Source organism: Pantherophis guttatus, chromosome 1 (assembly GCF_059756535.1).
Source record: "Pantherophis guttatus breed Tessera chromosome 1, ASM5975653v1, whole genome shotgun sequence".
NCBI lineage: Eukaryota > Metazoa > Chordata > Lepidosauria > Squamata > Colubridae > Pantherophis > Pantherophis guttatus.
The window spans coordinates 103135544-103156131 of NC_142063.1; the positions used below are offsets into that span (position 1 = coordinate 103135544).

The 20588-nt window shown below is 39.4% G+C and overlaps 1 protein-coding gene across 7 annotated transcripts in view; it reads left to right on the forward strand.

Moving 5' to 3' along the window:
• The first annotated feature begins 1436 nt into the window (after positions 1-1436).
• Positions 1437-20588, forward strand: part of OSBPL5 (oxysterol binding protein like 5) — a 133091-nt gene continuing 113939 nt past the window's right edge. Inside the window, exon 1 of one of the 7 annotated variants that reach the window (XM_034416918.3) lies at positions 1437-2081. Coding sequence is in view for 1 of the 7 variants with exons in the window: in XM_034416916.3 (XP_034272807.2) it covers positions 1954-1983 (30 nt within the window). In the remaining 6 variants the exon portion in view is untranslated. The remainder of the gene's footprint in view (positions 2082-20588) is intronic. The other 6 variants (XM_034416916.3, XM_087879906.1, XM_060687724.2 and 3 more) reach the window with 6 other exon arrangements.

Sequence of the window (20588 nt, forward strand, 5' to 3'; positions counted from 1 at the left end):
AGTTGAACTGGGATTTTCTGCTTTTTTGTGGTTGTTAGGACTTTCGTCTTATACCTAAGCCTATTTTAAAGCAGAATAGTATTTGCCTACTTCAAAACAACAAAAAAATATGCCACATATAACTGTTCAGTGTTGGGAGACCCATGAAGGGATTTGGGGCTTCATACAATACTGGGGGACCATGTTCATAGTTTCATAGTTTCCCAAGATGAATTTACTTGAGCACAAAATCTAACCGATTTTGTATTCCATTCTCCTCAGATTTCAAAATGCTAACCACCTTGATTTTCTTGCTTAGTTATATAAGTAGCATACAGCTTCTCCTAGCAGACTCCACGAAAGAAACTGATGTTGCAACTTGAAAGCATCATGCAACACATAGGCCCACCTCTGCATTCCAAAATCCCTGCGAAGTTGTAAATGCAATTATGGAACAGGAAAAAAAAATCATAACCGATCTTGAAATTGCAAACTTACTACTGCTTACCCTGCATTTGCAATGCTATACTGTAAGCTGATATTTCCAAATAAGCTTTTCTTAGGTACGCGCAGGATAAGATGTAAGTGATGACAGTAGGTTAGATTGTCCTGTCCCTTTTCCACTCGGTATTGGAGGAGGGAGGTCTGTTTTCCTTCCATGCGTTCCTCTACTATTTCTTTCACCTTGTATTTTTTCTTTCCAGAAAAAAAATCCACGAGAAAGAAATTTGCACTGCACAATGCATTTTTTTCTCCGGTAATTGTACGGAATTCTGTCTAGAAGGCTCCCTAAGAAGAGGCTGAATTCCAAACATCATCGGAGAAATACCCCTGATAAAGCACTCTTGGGGCTTTCCAATGGCACTTCCTTCGCCCACAATTCACTAACACGCGTGGGGCATTTCGCCTGCACGGGCTTTCGGTGCCTCTCGAAAGACGCTGCGAAGCCAGCGTTCCTGAGAGAGACTTCCGCGTGGTTCCTGGCCAGAATCTTCTGTTTCTATATACATTTTCCATTCATATGTTATTCTTAACCGGCACCAGCTTTTCGACCTTGTTTGTCCGGTAGAGGGTAGCAAGTCCTTTATTTGCTCGATTCTGCTATTTTCTATTCTGCGGGCTTTCAAGCCCTGGAAGAAGAACAGAGGGAGGCTCTGAGGGAAGGCAGCCCAGCCGAAAGCTCCTTCCACCACCCAACCCCCCCGCCCCACCGGCTGTAGGAAACCGCTTTCCCAACAGAGGAAAGGCATTTTTTCCCTTGATTCATGTTTATCTTCCTTTTAGGCACTGAATGACTAACGTTTATATTCCTTTCGGCTAAGTCCTGCCTTCTTTCACAGTTAACGCGATTAAAGCCGCCTCGGCTTTAAAAATAATAATAATAAAAAAAGATCCATTCCAGAACATAATGATCCCTCCCGGATTTTATTTACCACCTCTCTCTCTTTCTCTCAAACATACACACAACACACACACATACACGGGCGCGCGCGGTCTTCCTGACGTGGTTGGATTTAAGTCTTGTGGCATTTCCTGCTCCCGAGACTCCTCGAAACAGCTGCTCTGCTTTTTTTTTTTTCGACTGACAACGCTGGGCTCCCCACCCTTCCCAATCTGTTGCTGCTTGAAGTAGAGCTCCCAGGACAGACGAGGAGCTCCGGACCGCGCCTTTGGCGGGCGGGAGACTGAGAGAAAAGATAAAAAAAAAAGAGAGAGAGAGAGAAAGAAAGAAAGAAAAAAAAAAGCCCGGGCTGCTGTTGCGCGTGCTGAGTTGCAGTTTACCTCCCCCGCCCGTCCAGCGCAGCAGCGCGTGGTGGCGGGTGGGTGAGAAAGTGAGTGACAATTTGCAGGGTGGGAGTGGGAAGTCCGAAGCAAGGGGTTCTCTCTACGGAGCGGGTAAGCTGGGAAGTCGCCAGCCCGAGAAAAACGGGCGCCGTTGACCGACCAACCGACCATGAGTGGCTCTACGAGGAGATGCTGCTGGCCGACGAATTTGGGACTATGGTGAGGCGCCGCGGAGCAGAAGGGAGCGGGTGTTTTGGTCGCCGGCAGGAATTGGGACGCGGGGGATCCAGGGCTGCCTCTGCCTGCGCGCCGAGGAGGTAAGGATCGGCCGCAGCAGCAGCAGCAGCAGCAGCAAAGGGCGCCTTTTTTCTTTCCCCTTTTTGTTTGCAAGAGCACAGCTGCTGGGTGCCTGCGCGGGTCTTGCGATGCGCCAAGAAAGGATTCCATTTCTATGGGCTTCCTTCGCGGGTTTAAAAAAACAAAAACAAAAACCCCAACCAACCCCAAAGCCGAGGCTTGTTCCCAGTCTCGCTTTTGGGGAAAGAGGAAGCTGGTGGGAAAGAAAACGTCGAGCTTCGTGAGAAATGAAGTGCGTAGGACACAGTAACAATAGCAACCTTAATTAAGCTCCAGGGCCTCAAACCGATATTTAATACCGCAATAAGGATTAGGGCTTTTTTTTTTTTTTTTTTTTTTGAAAAAGCCGTTTCTCCCAGCCACGGAAATATTAACGCTGTTCCTCATTAGTTAGCGAAAATGGAGGAAGGGGGAAGAATCGGAAAGGTTTGTTTCCGAGATGTGAATGTTACCTGCCCGGGAATTGGAGCACGGAGAGGGGGGGGGAGAAGCGCGATTCACAAAAAATCTCACTCATCGTAATAAAGGCCAGACCTGCACTTTGCTGCAGCCAACACGTGTTCGGTTTTCAAGGCATTAAAACCAGGCCTATAGTACTTTCTGGAATAAAACAAGGCCACAATTTTAAAATACACGATAAAAAAAAAAAAAACCTACGCGCGCATCCCATCCTAATAAGAATTGCTACCTCTGTCCGACTTTGACTTAAAAAAAAAAAGGGGGGGGGTGTTGTTAAATAGCATATTGATAATGGAAGCAATGAGTTTCCTTACAGAATTAAGAGTTTGTAATATAGTCAAAGTGCTTGAATTCATAAGGCCTACAGGAAAAAAGGGTTAACAATAAGAATTTCCCATTTTGGGGTGGTTGTTTTTTTGTGAAAACAAACATGGCATAATGTATTTTTTTTCTTTTTACATAATTGCATGGTTGCTTGCCTTTCTTTTGTCTTCTACAGTGTGTCCTAACAATTTTAGTTTTCTTTTATCAATGGCAGATAATATGAAAGAAATCATTAAGGCTTGCTTATGACTTTTGCATTAAAGCAGCATACATGCAATGTATCCTCTAGATCATTTTGATGAAATTAGGTGATCTTACAGGTTATTTTAAAATGCAAATAGTTTTTCCTTTGATTTGAATGCCACAGCACATTAAAAATAAATCTTCCTTGCGCACTACAATATATTTGAAAATAAATCAGAAGGTCTTGGAATGCAATCCTTGGAAAATAGGAAATAAGTGTTTTAGATCTGAGGGCCAATGTAGCTAATATTTTTGTACACAGTCTGGGCTAGACCTGGATGGCCTGAGAACATTACTATTTTTGCTACATTTTAGGTTTTATTAGTAGGACTGATGGCATGTCAGGAGAAGTTAGTTTTTCACCTAGCAACTGAGCAATTAAGATTCCTAATGAAGTGAAAGGTAGATTTAGTCAGACCTAATTGTTCTTGGCAAGCAGAGCTCTTCTGTAGAGCATGACATGAACAATCTGGTGGGTGATCTTCCTTTCAGTCACTTGTGGTGATACTGGCTGAGAGGGGCTCAAGGGTATGATGGATGGTCTATTTAAATTTAAGTTATACTTTCCTCTGATGTCTTGAGATGCTTCTACAGGAGAGGCTAACAAAGAAAAATGAATTACAGATGGGTTTTTTTGTTCGTCTATTTCCTTGGAAATACTTGATGATTTATAAGATGCTGCTCTTTTTGTGAATGGCAGTTTTGAGTCCTCCAAAACATTTGCTCTTTGCTTATAATTATGATGGCCCAGCATAATCTCTAAGTACCACATGATATGATGTAATGCAGGATCCAATCTGGGTCGGTCACCAGGACCAGAGGTTTAGATTTCTGAGCTTTGTTGTGATATAGTGTAATCTTGCAATGCTGATCGACTGAAGAAGACAAAATCTGAAAACAATTGCACCTTTTTTCTTACTTATGTGTTTGAAGCCTCAACTCCACTTATAACAACTGGAAGCACATAGCCACAAAGGGACAGAATGACAAAAGCAGCCTGGTGGCATTGCGACACAAGACCTGCCTTTTTTCATGTGCATTGTGAAATGACATTGTATGCACATACAAAACAGGTGGCCCTTGTACAACAAATGTACTGCTGCCTTTGTCATTCTGATAAAAGCAGCAACTTCCTGCAGAAGCCCACCAGTGGGTCTTATAGGAGAAAGGACAATGTCTAAAATCCGACATGCTGTTGACTGATAGCTTTCATAGTTCCCAAAACTATAATCAGTAATTTAATGATGGTTTATGAACTCATGAACGCTATTAGATGATTTTTAGCTGAAGGAACTTTTGAGGATAGTCGCACTGTTTTGTACTTAAATCTATTTTTTCTTCTATGAAATTATCAAGGCTATTTTGAAGAAGATCAGTTTCTCAGATGGGTTGAAAATGTCCTGGCCAATGACCCTTTGTCAAAATAATGCCATGTTATGAAATCATCTACTAAATAGATTTTTAAAAGGAATTCGGTTCATTGTTTGATTTATAGAACAAAACCAAATATTAAGTGGATGGCTGAGACTAATGAAGTTTCAAACGGAAAAAAGGACAACACTTATTGTTGGTATAGTACCATAATGAGTAAAATTGAATCATACCTAAGAAAAGGGTGCTGGTGGTGGGCGCCGGTGGCATTGGCTACGAGCTCCCTAAGGAATTGGTGCTCACTGGCTTTGACCACATCAACATGGTAAGGCCTGGGAGGCGCGCGAGTGGGGGTGGGGACAGGCACTCGCACAGCTTGGTGCCTTCGGGCCGCTCGCGTTCTACATACACCCCATGGGAGGGGAGGGGCTTGATGGCGGTGCACGAAGGGAATGTCTCTCTACCGGACTCCCAGTCGTGAGTGTGCAGGCCGCCTGGGGCCTCCTGCACCCCCGAAATAATAAGACCCCCGATAAGGCCAAGCCCTTATTTCGGGGTTCAAAAGAAAATAAGACCCTGTCTTATTTTCGGGGAAACGTAGTAATTAAGGCATCAGATTAAAAACTGGGCGACACAGAGTTCAAGTCTCGCTTCGGCACAAAGCAAGTTGGGTGACTTTGAGCCAGAAAGTTTTTCTAAGCCCTAGAAAGCAGGCAAATCATTTGCCAAAAATTCTTGTCCAGGCAATCACCAGGAGTCAACTCTGAATTGAAGGCAGCAACAACCAAAAGTACAATACATGCTTAGATTGGATTCCTATAGAATAACTCAGAAGGGCAAGAGCAAAGTTTCGGAACTGCACATAAATTCATGTTGGAGGTCTGATGTCATCAGGGCCAAATGGGTTGTAGCATTACAATTCGGCATCTGGGAATTTAAATCAACTTTGTGATCTATCTTTAATTACTGTTAATTCAGTAGAATTAAAAAGCATGGCACCTTCAGCAAAGGAAACAGAAAATAGCAGTAACTGACAGGTTCAAAAACTAGAAAGACAAAATTCTACTATTGTGGAATAGACTTCCATAGCCTGCCTTTGAGAACCTGTGTTTCTAGTAGTTGGTGATTTGCTATTAATTTTTAAACGTGACCACACACAGAGAATAAAAAATATTTATTTTTCATATTTGGATGTTGCTTATTATATTGCAAACTTTGTGTTGGCCTGATAAAGATATTCCTAATATAACATTTGGAATATTTCTTAATACTATCATGGTACTCTTGGCTTTGGTCTGATAGAAAGCTGAATTTAATAGCTTGAGGAGGATTTTCCCTTGGAAATAAATAATCTTCTATTATTTGAATCGGAGGCTTCTGTTCTTGATAGGTATATCCTCTGTACTTGTTCTTCCCTTTGCCTCTGGTTTTCTTTATTTTGGCCAAAACACTATCTAAAATAATATAAAATACAAAAGCAGTTTAGTTTCTTTCAGCTTCTGTCTACTGAGGTGTTTTGTGGGTTTCTGGAAGTAGTTCTGAATAACTATTTTAAAAATGTTGTAATTAGTGTTTTTCTTTTTTCATCTCAGAAGACAGAGTTTCAAGGCAGCCTAAAACCATCACTCTTGACATAACTTAACTTGAATGTTTGTGGTTTCCCCCACACACATTTCTTCTTCAGACTATGTCCAAATACAGTCTCCACCACTTCAACATCAGTCATTTTTGTCTCCATCTGTTTAAAAAAAGATGCTTAGAGTTCCTCTGTGAGAGAGAGGAGTGGATATTTATATGTATGTGTGTATGTACTTATTTAAAAAGTCACATGGTTTAAATGACCTTTGTGTTAGCCTAATAAAGGCACTGCCTATTATATTTGGAATGTTTCTCAACAAGCCTTTATGCAATAGCAAATTATAGCAGCATTATTTATTAAACACTTGTATATCATCACAATCAAAAAGGACTTTCAATGTATAAAAATACAATGTAAAACATAACCTACATAAAAATTAAAAATGAAACAACATTACAAAAATAGAGAATAAAAGATGACAACAACAGCTCAAATCAGGGGAAGGCTCACTACCCAAATACAAATCATCTTTACTCAGGCTTGGAGAGCAACACTATAGGGCAGTATTGGCGAACCTTTTCGGCACTGAGTGCTGAAATGGGAGTGCGCACATGGGGGGGGGGGAAGCTCTGGAAACCAGAAGAGCAGCTCCCCGGCGCTCATGTGTGCGCTGGGAAGCTGAAATTTCCAGTGTGTGCATGCGTGTGGTCACATGGTCTTCCAGTTTCTCGCATACATGTGCATGCGAAGGGCAGCTGAAGAGCAACAGGCGACAGCTGGTGTGCCCAGAGAGATGGCTCTGCATGCCACTACTGGCACACGTGCCATAGGTTCACCATCACGGCTATAGGGGCTTGAGGAAAACCTACAAAGAGGGCCAGCCAAATTGAGGCTATTCCAAATTGAGGCTATTCCATAACATTGGTGCTGAAACAGAAAAGCAGTACTTCTTTGTCTCAGTTTCCCGCTGGTATTAAAAGTCACCAAAATATCAAACAAGACTAGGAAAAGCACACATTCCCCTATCCAGGTCCTAACACAGGTCATCCAGGACAGTAACTGAGGCCATCTCTATCTCAAAACTGGCCTAATTGAAAAAGGTCCATACAATCTGTTTCCTTTAAAAGGCAACAATGTTGATCCACTGCCATCATTTCAGTAACCTTCCCCCAGCAGAGAATGTTGGCACTGGTTGATAGTTGGCAAATGCTACTGCAGGGGTCCCCAACCCCTGGTTCATGGACTGGCACCGGGGCACGGCATGCCAGAAACCAGACTGTGCAAACAAGCGAAGCCCCATCTGCAGCATGCAGGCAGCACATGAAATCACACCCCCTCTGGTCCGTGGAAAAACTCCACGGAACTGGTCCCTGGTGCCCCAAAGGTTGGGGGCTGCTGTGCTACTGGATCTGGGATGGAATCTTCATCCGTTATCAGTTATCACTAGAGACTGTCCATAAGGAATCAAAGCTATAGCAAATTCTAATGACTTAATTTGCAAAATGTGCAAACTAAACACAGCAGCAAGGTGGCAAATCATAAAATTGTTTTTTTCTCCTGCAGATAGTTCATTACCCTAGACAAAGCCACCTAAGTAAGCATGATTCGCCTTATCACCATAATGTCAGGCCAGACATGGGTACGTACCCATGCCTGGTTGGATTTATTTCTAGCTGTCTTCTATCTACCTCCACCATATTAGTGAAGAACAATATTGTGTCATTTTAGCAAAGCTAAATAATGCTTAAAATGTTAATGTAGAAATGCTCATGGCCAACATGATTATCTTGGCTATATCGGTAGAAGAAGTTCTAGGTGATTTTGGTTTAATTTTCATTTCTCTTTATCTTGTGATGCTTATCTGTTCTAATGTTCAGCACTGAATGTGTCTGCTTATATCTTTTCTCCTCTTAAAGAGTTATAGAATTGGCAGGTACCAAAGGTCATCAAGTACAATCCCTTGCAGATTGCAGGATTTACAGTCTCCACTTCATGACTATTCAGCCTTTTGTTTGAAAATCACCAGTGAAAAAGGGAAAAAAAAACATTGTGGTAATCTGTTCCACTGATTCATAGTTTCTACTATCAAAAAAATACTTTACCAATAAATTTATTTTGGAGACATAGGATAGAATCATTCAGACATAGAATATATAATACAATAGTTACTGTAAGTTACGGCTTTTTAGAAGCCTGTAGGCAGGGTGGATTTGATTTAAATCGAGTTGATTTAAATCACAATTTAAATCATGATTTAAATCACTAGTAAAAAGGCTTGATTTAAATCAACTCGATTTAAATCATAATTTTTAAAGAGCAACTGTCATCTCTGCTACTCCTTTGACCCACTGTTGACTCACCGATAGTCCCAGTGTCGCAGAATATACAGCCTCATGCTACATAACTAAGCTCCATTTCATGCTGAATAAACTAAATTATTTATGCATCTTAAATAGAAAACTATCTTATGATAGATTTTTACCCCAAAAGTTTTTTATTAAAATAAATTTGATAAAAATCAAAAAAATCCGATTTAAATAAAAAAAAAATCCAATTTAAATAAAAAAATCTGATTTTTTTGATTTTTTTAAAAAAATCATTGATTTTTATCCACCCTGCCTGTAGGTATGAGTAGGTATAGTCACTGACAACATAAGCCTAGATATCTGATGTGAAAATTAGTTGTTATCATTACAAGGGGATGGATGGAATTTGAAATCATCCATTTTGATCTGACCTAAATTTAATTGTGACTCTAGGCAAAGGGATAGTACTACATCAGAATTAACACCATTGATTTGGAAGGACACAGCAAATGAATATCCCCTCTATTCTTGTAGTTAGTCCACTGATTGATTATGTGCCATCTAATCAGTGTCAACTAACAACATAGATTTTCTTCATGATGATCTGTTCCGAACCTTGCTATTTAAGACTTTCAGGCATGCATCCATCATTATTATAATTGAGTTGGTTGGTTGTTGGTTGTTGTCCTCTTCTGTTTACTGTTATGGATTTTTCCAGGGAGCTAACTCTTTTTAAAATATGTCCAAAAATGCAATCATTTGAGCCCAGTCATTTGTGCCTTGATTGGACTGGTTTGTTCTATGAGCCATTTGTTTTGTTTTATTGTCTATTTCTGGACAGGTTAGGAATTTTCTCCAGTACCAAATTTCAGAAGCGTCATTCTAAATGGAATCATTCCAGTCTTCTTCTTCAAGGTCCAGCTTTCACTACCCTAGAGCAGTGATGGCTAACCTTTTCCAGACCGAGTGCCCAAAGTGTGCGCGCCCAAACCCTCAAAATGCAATGTGTGTGTGGCCCCTGCACATGTGCTCCGCCCCCACGCATGCATGTGTGGCCCCCCCGCATGCGCGGTGGAGCTGAACTGGGATGAGGGCTCATGTGCCCATAGAGAGGGCGCCGTGTACCACCTGTGACATGCATGCCATAGGTTCACCATCACGGCCGTAGAGTGTCCCAGGGAGTACCATTAACTGCATTATTTTATTCTTTGCAGGATTTGAATATTTTTCACAAGGCTTTTGTTACTATTACACCAAGTGCTATTCTGCAAAATATTTTTGCTAGTTTTTTTACTGTTGATTATCAATCTTAAAAAGCAGACACTATCTACTACAGGGGTGTCAAACTCAAGTCCTGGGGGTCGGATTCAGCCCACAGGGTGCTTAGATCTGGCCCACGGGGCTGCCCTGGAAACAGCGAAGGACAGGCCCAAGGTGCCTCTGTCAGTGAAAGCTCCATTTTCGCTGGCAGGGGGTTGCAGGAGCTGTCGCAGACTAAAACAGAGCTCGGGAGCCCGTTTTTGCTGGCAGAGCGCTTGGGCTACCTCGCTACATGAGTGATGTCGAGCTGGCCACGCCCCCTGCCCCCCCAAGGTCAAACAGTCCTGTTGCGGCCCTCAATGAAATCGAGTTTGACACCCCTGATCTAACTATATCAATATCTTCACTGGATTCTATGGCTGTCCTTCGTTTGGTTTTCTTTACAGTTAATTCTAGCCCACTTTGCTCTTTGACTGTACAATTGTAATTTTCAGATCATTTGCATTTTCAGCTACTGTATTGGAGTAGTGTCATCAGTTATTAAACAGGTCTTAACAAAATTCTTCCATTATTTTAAAAAAAGATTAAAGAGAAGGCAAAAAAGGCATCTAGGTTTATTGTACTGCCAAATAGTATGCATTGAAATTATGCATACCATAATGAGAGACTGTCAAAGAAATTAGATAGTCTTGAATTTCATGAAGAATTAGAGAGATGGCAAAGTTGTTGGGGTTTCTTGGCTAGTCCACAGTATCTGATTATGGGAATGTATACATTTCATAGAAGTTTAACCACTATATATAAGTTGTTAACTAAAGGTCTCTGAGCTATTCATGCCAAAATGGCAACAGCCTTGCAGATGCCTATAATCATGGGTCTTAAAATAGGGTTGCAGATGTTTTGTAACGTGGTCTCCCACACTTTTCCTTAGTAAAAAATTACAGTCACAAAAATTGGTATAGTAATATTTACAAATCCAAATTTGTGCTGAAGTGATAGTAATTGCAAATCTATATCATAGAATTACAAAGGTAGAAGGGGCTATTTAGGTCCAAGTTCTGTTAAGTACAAAAATCTAAAAGCATCCAGAGACAGATGGTTGTCTTGAATGTATCAGTGAAGAGGAGCATACCATCTCTCCAGCAAGTTGACTGTTGATGAAAGTAATCGCTATTAGTGTTAGGGCTTTTTTCCTTTAACTTTCAGTTCAAAGCTGGTTTACTGTAACTTTAATCCATTATTACATGCCCTGCATTTTGGAACAAGAAAGAGCAGTTCTTGATCATCTTCTGTGTGACATTCTTTTAAATATTTAAAGAGTGTAATTCTGTCTGTTCCGTCTCATAACTAAACATATACAATTCCTTTAATGTCTCTTTCTAGGACTTGGTTCTAATTTTTTGATTAACCCTAATGACCTTGAATCTTTTTTCAGTTTCTTCAAACCAAAGTGTGGTTCCCAGAACTCCAAAATATTTTTTTTCTTCTTCATCACACTACTGCCTCATATTCAATTTTTAATCAACTATTATTCCAAGATCTCAGCAGATGGCAGCACTTTGCTGATCATAGCTTGTAAGACATGCAGGGCGAGACCAGATCAGTACTTTGATAGAAGACCACCAGGTCTGTAAACCAGGCGGGAATGTAAAAGGAACATCATGGAAGAAGGCAGTGGCAAATCTGCATTACAGTGTTTTCAAGAAGATTGCATGGTTGGGTCCATGTGGTTACCAATTGTTGGACCACACCCTATCCTTTACCTGCACGTTGGGTTTCTGTTTCCTAAGCAAAGCACTTAAATCTGTCTCTGCTTAAATTTCATTCTTTTATTTTCAGTCATTTCTCTAACCTGTTAAAATAGTTCTGGATTTTATTTTATTTTTTCTTCTCGTATATTTAGTATCTTTACTAATTTCCACTTTACCGATGCAGGGCATCAAATAAAATTTTAAAGTAAAATAATTTATTACCTCAAGATGAGTGGTACATGAATTGATGTAAAGAAGATTAACTTTATTCTGCAGTTTTCTTTTGTTGTATATGAACAATTAAATTCATCGTAACATTTCAACTTCTTTTTGATAAAACAAATTATTTTCAGATGAATTGATTTAGAGACATTGAATGAATTGATGGACTATTCTCTGTATTCTTTTATTGTTTCTCACTTTAAAAATGATAAGATGCCCAGAATCTTATTAATCAGGAAACTACCAAATTAAATTAAGACAAAGATGTGTTTAATTTTCTGTACAGCAAACTCTTCCTTTAAGTAAAACAAAATTTCTGTGTTCCTTTCTTGCTGTCTTCTAGTTGTGTTGCATAAATACTATGAGCTGGTCTCCTTTGAAATATTCTTGGAAACATGAATATTTGCATAGGCTTTGATCAGTTATGATCATTTACTTTTGTCCTACCTAGTTGTAAGGAAATAAAAATGACCAGAGTAAAGATGAAAAAAATACATACAAGTATTGTTGGAACTAGTGGAAAAGAGAAAGACTATCTAATTATCAAGGGGGCATGAATCATCTTATTTTGTCTCCCCCACTGACTGCAAAATGATTTTGTAGTTATGTGAAAGATGCCTTTTAGTTATTTACATCTCTTGAGACTAATAAAAAGCCCTCTAATGTTTTATTCATTTACAACCAGGTTATTGCTTCATTGATTGCTGTAACAAAAGGGGCTTTGACATTCTATGGAAGACAGGAATGTATAGGTCTTATTGCAGTTATTATAGGAAAGAATGTATAGGTCTTATTGCCATTCCTGCCCTTTGGAATCATCATCTCTCTACAGAGGTTCTTGTGGCTTTTATCCTTATTGCGGTTTAGGAAACGATTGAAGACCTGGTGGTTCTCCTGTGCCTTGAGGCAGGGTGATTATGAGCCCCTTTTATTCCTTTTGTTTGTTTTGAATATTATGCTCTTCTGGTCAGTTGTATTTTTATGATAAGTAGAAAGGTTACTGATTGTAAGCTTATCCAGAATCATTTGGCAGTTGAGTGGCCTATATATTAAATAAACAATATTAATATTAGATTGATGCCAATGAACTGCTTTTTCTTCTGAATGTCATGCTGGGACTTTTGATTGTGAGGAATTAAGGAAACAGTTTGCACATTTCATTCAATAGATTTCCGAAGCTACTCAGTGCAAAAGCTTGTTATTCAGAGTAAGTGATGTGGGAGAATTAAACCAACAAGATCTCTCCAGAAATGTTTCCCAGATTCCCTGACCTTGAGATCTTGTATGCTTACTTTGTTCATTTTTAATCACTAGGAAGGAAGTAGGATGAGACCCTTCAGAGAAGCATTTTAACATGTTATCAGATATTCAGTAAATCACTGAGATGGAAAAAGCTGCTGTGTCAGATGCTAAAGCCTTAAAGGATGATGTGATAGCACTCTTGGATTTAATAGTGGACCAGCAGGTTCATTTTGATAAGCTATTGGCACAAACATGGCACAGAATAAGTTGCTTGTTTATAAGACTAATCCCTTTTTGATCTCTGGCAAGTTGATCTTAAATAAAACCGACACATAACTGCTTCTGTTGCACACAATACATGATAACAAGGAAGGATGTTACTTGTCTTGTGCTAATGCTGAAACCTGTAAATATATTTGATAAATTTAATATAAAGGGTATCAGAATACAGTAAATAGTGCCCTACAAAAAGGGTGAGCATGGAGGATAGAAGTATAAGTTTGGCAGAAATGTCTTCTCTGTATATTTGTATCCACTCCACTGTTGACTAGGAAAGTCTGTGAAGTAGCTGCACCAAGCTTTAGGAGCATATGACGTTGTCAATGCTTCAAGAAGTTGTCCTTTGTTATCACAGGTATGCATATATATCTCTTGTTTTTTCAGTCCAACCCAAGATTAATAAGGGATGCATCCAGACAGGCTGCAATTCAGTAACTTCTCTCAGGTATTTGTAGAGCTTCCCTTGATGAATGAATGGTTGATGTATCTCTAGAAGGCCTAATGTTACTTACAAAAAGAATTGTGCAGGTAGGAATTCTACAAGACCACAATCCTTTTGCAATCACTTTTTACCTGATTCTGCGTGATGGATATTTGTGGTGCTCCATGGTAGTATGAATGAAGCTGTTTACAAATCAGTAACATAAGCAAAATCAGAAACACTAACAAATTAGAACCTTGGTTTTTCAGAGTTCTGGGTTATATAGAAACTTGTCAATGCTGCAATGTCCCAGTGCAAACGTTTCCCTTCTGTATGAAAGGACTGGAGAGAAGGGGACAGTGAGAATGGTCTATTATTTTCTGTTTGAGCCATTTACTTAATGTTTTCTTGCACATCCAAATAGAAAATCTCTTTCAGATAAAGAAATCTTGGCAGATATCAGTGCTGAAGTCTATCACTAAACAGTGAGTTTTTTCCCCTAGGCCATGTGGCCTTTAATGGTGAAAAAATGTTTTGATATTATTATGTTTATTGTCACAATAACGTGATTCACTCACAGCCCCAGCTTTCCCATTCACGTAAACATGGCATTGCAAAACTGCCCCATTTTTCCTTTGTGAGATCAGAAAAGATTGAGAAAACCCCTGAAAACTCAAGTCACGCTCTTGTGAACTGAATATGAATGAGTGTAATTACATTTTTGTCAGCTGAGAATTATAAAAATGAATCACTGACTGACTCCTGCTACATGAAACTGTAAACCAGAAATATTTTTTTACATAGTCCTATACATTTTGATTGGCTTTTTCCTCATTTCAACATCAAGTGTGCTGGGATTGCATTGAGCAACAATTTTCTGAGTTATTAAATAGTGGCATATACTGTACCTGAGGCAGTCTGCCATCTGCGGCCAGTTTGAAAATGCAGTCCAAAACTCATTTCTTCCCAAAAGGATTGAGAGTCAAATTCTAGAAGAGTTTTCTCAGCCTCCTCAAATGATATAAACGTGAAACGTCTAATTTATCTTTGTACCTGCTACATAAACTACTCATGTAATTGTGATTCAAGCAATTCCAAAACAAAAATGGTTGAATTATGTTGTTCACTTAAATTTATGGGAAAGGTTTGTATGCTCAAAACCTTGTAACAAAAGATTGGCTTTAAAGTATAAGTTTATTGATTTGGAAATTAATAACAATTGCTTACTTTTGGTGAGTGTTCTTGACACTCCTTTAAATAATCTATTGGAGACTTATAACTGACATCATTCTCATGGGCCAGTGAAGCATAAAATCTATTAAATGATTGGTTCCAATTAGCAAAGAAGGCACAAAAATATATTTACTTAGATCTTTTCGACCTCAACTGTGAAAGGTATCAAAGAGGGAATAAAAAGGACAACAAAGAAAGAATCGGCAGCGAGAGTACATGTGAAAGACACCCACACAATATTCCCTCTATTTCTGATGTGCAGGAAAGTGCTGTTGAACTTACTATATTCTGTAAATTGAAAGTGCTGCTGTAAGTGTAAGTGTTATTCATAATAGTACTATCCATATATGAAAGGAAACATCAGTAGCTCAAACAGCTCTATTGAGTGGGAAGAAGTTGAAGAATTTTAGTATAAGGGAGGAGAGAATGGAGTAACAAGACCCAACTAAAAGGAATCCTGGATTCAACCATTCTAACTGTGGTATTTTATTAAGTTCCACTTACTTTATAGAATATCAAATATTACACTGATAAAATTATTGCATATTGGACATTAATACAATTGAGCAAATTCAGAAGTACTTTATGAGAAAACTCTTGCATTCTTCTGTCCATAATGCTACTAGGCTTGGAAGTTCTTGATTTGGATATTTTAGAACTGTGACGCTTGTGGTCAGATCTCGGTATTGTATACAAAATTGTACATAGTAACACTTTACCTGTAAATGACCTTTTTTTAGCTTTTATCGTAATGTAACATGCAAATAACCCCTTTAAACTTAATGTAAACTGCTCTAAACTCGATTGTAAAAAAAAATCAATTTTTGTAACACAGTTATCAAAATCTGGAATATCTTAATATGATTCAATTGTCTCAGTCATTAACTTTCATAGTTTTAATTCTAACTTAACTTCTGGGGATCTCGGTCCATAATTAAAAGGTCCGCAAGGGCATATGTAAGTGCACTGGCATGCCTATCATCCCTGTCACATTTTTATTTTCTTACTTACTTTATTCAAATTTATAATTTTGGTTTGACAAATAAAATAAACAAAATATACTAATATTACCAATATTCTATTTTTATTATTTATGAATATTGGCTTTGATTACCCAGATTATCATAATTATTCAAGAATTTTTATCTTAAATGGAGTTGTTCACAGTGGTTTATAGCCACATATATGATGATGATGCCTTATCTTCAGGAAACTAAAAACAGAAGTAGCAAAAACTTCTTGGGCCTTGGTAGTACAGTGGTCTAAGGCACCCTGTTATTAAGCTGGTTATTAAGACCAGCTGCCTGCAATTACTGCAGGTTCGAATCTCGCCAAGGCTCAAGGTTGACTCAGCCTTCCATCCTTTCTAAGGTAGGTAAATTGAGGACCCAGTTGTGGGGGCAATAAGATGACTTTGTATAAAATATACAAAAGGATGAAGGCTATTGCTGAGCACATTGTAAGCCGCCCTGAGTCTCCGGAGAAGGGCGGCATATAAATCAAAATTAAAAACAAAAACAAAAACAAACATACTATCAAAATGAGGATTGAAGCAATGTCAGAAGTTTGCATAAAAATAAACGTTGAATTTACATTACTTCCATTTGAAACATTCCTGATTGCTTTCATGGTTGTCTGCAAACATGACACTACTAATTTCATCTGACTTTCAGAAAAGTATGAACTTAAAAGAAATAACTCATCTGTTTTTAAATTATTTTCAAAGTCCCTTTTAGGCTACTTAACTGAAACAATTCATATTAAAGGATTGGTATCTGTTGTTTGGAGTTGTTATTGGGGACTGTAGCCTGGGGCCAAATGAGTTGATAAAACACTGGTTCTACACTTTTTTGGGGTGTGTGTGTGTGTAAAGACTTTAGCTATTATCCGTGACATTACATTTATATTGTACATTGGGCCTTTAGTGTTGCTGTTACTGGTCAAGATCTATTTAAATCAAGAATGGTCGAGATCTATTTAAATCAGTGAAATAAGAGAGCATCTGCTAAAGGTTCTCCTATGGCCTAAAAAGGAAACTATCATACAAACTTAGCAACTAGTCAGATGACTTGTTCCTGTTCTTTTAATTAAAAGGGAAGACTTTCTTTATGAGCAGAACTTCATTCTGATTTATCTGTGAGAACATAGTACCAATAGTCGTTTGTGCCACTTGCCTTCCTTGTCAACATTTTCCATTGACAGTTTTTGGATTAGAACTTTTTTCTTCCAAACTCTGCAATTTATTTATACAATCTGTTTTATAGACTGCACATTTATTTGACATAATGCTAAGCAACTCTAGAGAGTTATTTACAGAGGCTGGAATGCAGCACAGTTGACCCTCTGCTAGTAGAAACTCATTTCATAGGGAGCTGCTCGTCCCTGAAGCCTGTGTTTATGTCTATGGGAGGCTCTGCAAGAATATATTAGATATTAGCAGTAAATTCCAGTTATAGCTTTTTGGGGATGATCAGCTGGCTCCAGAGCTCTTTCTATCTGATGACTTGTTGCTGTGCTCTCTTCAAGCCCTATTAAGATGGATATGTAAATCTCAATCAAAGCAAATTGGGTGATCTTCAGAAAACCTGGGCTTAATGTGTTGTGTATTTATGCAAAAATGAATTCCATATGGGGTAAGAAGCTACTAGAAAAGCTGTTAGACTACCCATCATTAATTGAGGTATTCTCAGATACCCCATACCTGCCTGCCTTCCAGGGCACTACAAATGTAAAACATACCCTGATTAGTTCTTGTGTTTCTGAGTGAAAAAAAATAATACTCCAATTAGATTGTGGATTTAAAATTAACATAGTATTGACAGGCACCTTTAACAGGTTGCTTAAAGAAGAGAAAATGTAGCAGCAGACAAAACAGTGATACAGAACTGTTTATCGTGTGCCTTCATGGAGGTGGGTTTTTTTTTTTTAGAAAGCCATGCCTGGTTAGGTAATTTGTACGCACAAACAACTTCTCATTCAGTACTCAGCCAAATTCTAATAATAGAGAATGGTTATCATTAGTTGTGTAATGTAAAACAGAAGATTTATTGCTGCCACCAGTAATTATAAATAGAGCTGGTAACAGTTAATTTTAAGGAGGTTTGATTCATTGTTTATCCCTGGTTAGAGTTGCAATCTTCATCCATGGTTTAACACAAAACAAGTATAATTTGCATAAACCTCTTTAATATAGCCACATAATATAAATGCCCATACTTATAATACACAAAACAAAGTTGAGAAATCCTGTTTTAACCACTAAAGACGATTGACTTACAGAGCCAGTTTGGTGCAGTGCTGGCCTAGAAACCAGGAGGCTGTAAATTTACCCCCCCCCCTCCTTTAAAGATAAAAGCAGCTCAGCTGAACTCATCTCACAGGATGACTGTTCTGGGGAAAATAGGAGGCAGGAAAATTAGGTATGTTTGCTACTTTGAGTTATTTATTTGTGTGTGGGTGATAAAAATCTAATGTAGCCTTAATTTGAGCTGAGACCTGGCTCCACAAGCAGTTTTAGTGCTCTGAGGGCAGATACAAAACAAAACATTTGAAAAATGTTACCATCATAGAACCTCCCACTAACACTTTTCAGGGTTTTTTTGATCACAGGGTGTGGTTTATCTATAGAATGCAGCCCAGACACTACTTTCCTCTGTGTTTTAATAAAACATATTGGAGTTTTCAATTACAGTTTTCATTACAATATCAGCATGTTTCATAAATCCTTGTCTGCATGACTTCCCCAGAATCAGATCAGCTTCATATACTGGAGTTTGTTAGGATTTGAGCCCACAGTGGTAGTCCACGGAACGTGAGGGTAAGTCCAGTTTATATGCCACCATACAATTCTGATCAAAATAGGAAACTACGGGGAGACCAACAATATTGGTATCAAGAGAACTGTGTCTTATGTAAAGCTGCTTAACTTCCTTTTGGATTGCTTAACCATGTAAGTAATTAGAAAATTCTAAACTTGATATCCTTTGGGCCTGTTTCTCCCTCCCCACCATTAACTAACCTTGCTTTGTTCTTCAGAGAGGCTGGGTGTGCTGGAGGAGAATTGAATACTTATTAGGGTGTGGACTTGTAAGCATTGTGTGAGAGAGGACTGATTATGGCACAAAGAAAGGAGGAACATTTTATATGGTTATTTATTTATTTATTTATTTATTTATGTATGTATGTATGTATGTATGTATGTATGTATGTATGTAATTTATATGCCGCCCTTCTCCCGAAGGACTCAGGGCGGCTTACAAAAGAACGGAACAAAAATTACATAAACATTAAAAATCCAATTAAAATTGATTAAAATTATTTAAAAATCACCCCTGCGGATCAGCCCATTTGATGAAAGAGCCACGTCTTCAATCCGCGGCGAAAGGAGAGGAGGTCAGGGGCTGTCCTAAGGCCGGTGACCAGCAAATTACAGAAATGGCACATAGGTAACTATAGACCTCGGGAAGTAGAATAATCTATGAATACAAATTAAGCTTGCCCAATGTTTCATAATACATGAATTTAGAATCTTGTTTGGTTGTTTTCTAAAATGGAGGAAATCCTACTTGATACCATTGGATTACGGTAACAATCTAGGAAAGTCTAAGGAATGGAGGCTTAGATTATGATCTGACTCCTTTGTTTATCTTGGTATAAGAATTCCCAGGGAGCTTTCCGAGTTAGTAAATTTAACCTTACCTCTAGTTTCATGTAAATGAAAGGAGCTCTGGGCAGATAACCTAGAATTCCTATAAGTATTTGATGAAAGATAAATGTGTTTTCAAGATTGATTTACATTTTGAAAAGCCTTTGCATATTTATTCCATCATTGTTTTAAATGTACATGGTGTGGAATACACCTCTAATAGGGACATTCTCCTGAACGGTGGGACCGGCAGCCAGGCATGGGTTACTCTGTTTGATAGCCAATGGGACCAAGTCTGCAAGTTGACAAGCCCCTCTTCCTGTTGCTCCCAGCTTTTCAGACTCAGTCTGATTGGTGACAGATGTGCGTTTTCGAGCTGCTCCTTTACTAGCAAGCTGTTCTGACAATCTAGCATTCCAGCGAGAAGGGCTTTTCAGTCCAACAGCCCTGAAGGCTGCCTCGCAGCATTACCATCGAGGAGGCTCCCAGCTGCTGGTTGAGCCTCCTGTCCAGCATGAGGGGCAATCCAGCCCGACCCCGCCAAAGACCGCCCATTGGGCGTGTGCATTTGGAAAGGAGGTGGCCTGGATCACTCCCTTCTTCCCCAGCGTGAATGGCTTTGGTTGGAGCCCGCTGAAGGCCGCTTGGCGATGCCCCTGCGATCGGCAGGGCATCTATTGGGCACTCCCAGGCTCGACCTGATCGCCTTGCCTTGGGATCAGAGCGGACAAGATCTTGCTTCCCATTCGGATTGCGTGCGCCAGCGAGTGCTGACAGCCTGAACGCCTCGGAACCGGTAAGATCGCTCCATAGATAATGGCCACATTCGGCAAGCCCCGGTCTACCACCACCGGAACGCCTCTCCTTTCTTGAGGTTTGGGAGGCTTCAGTCTAAGCCAGCCTCTTCTAACGGTCCCATAGGCTTTTGCCTGCTCCAGGCCTTCCCACTTCGACCTGGTGGCTTTTAGAGGCCTAGTGTCAACCTCGTCTCTTTCAACATGGCCGCCGTTCCATCCAAACGGCCTGCCAAATGAGGCCAGCAGGTAGTTCCCATTATGGAACCAAGCGCTCTGGCAGAGACAGGCTCCTCAGGCTCCAAGGGCCCTGATCAGGGCGGGGCAACCCACCCTCC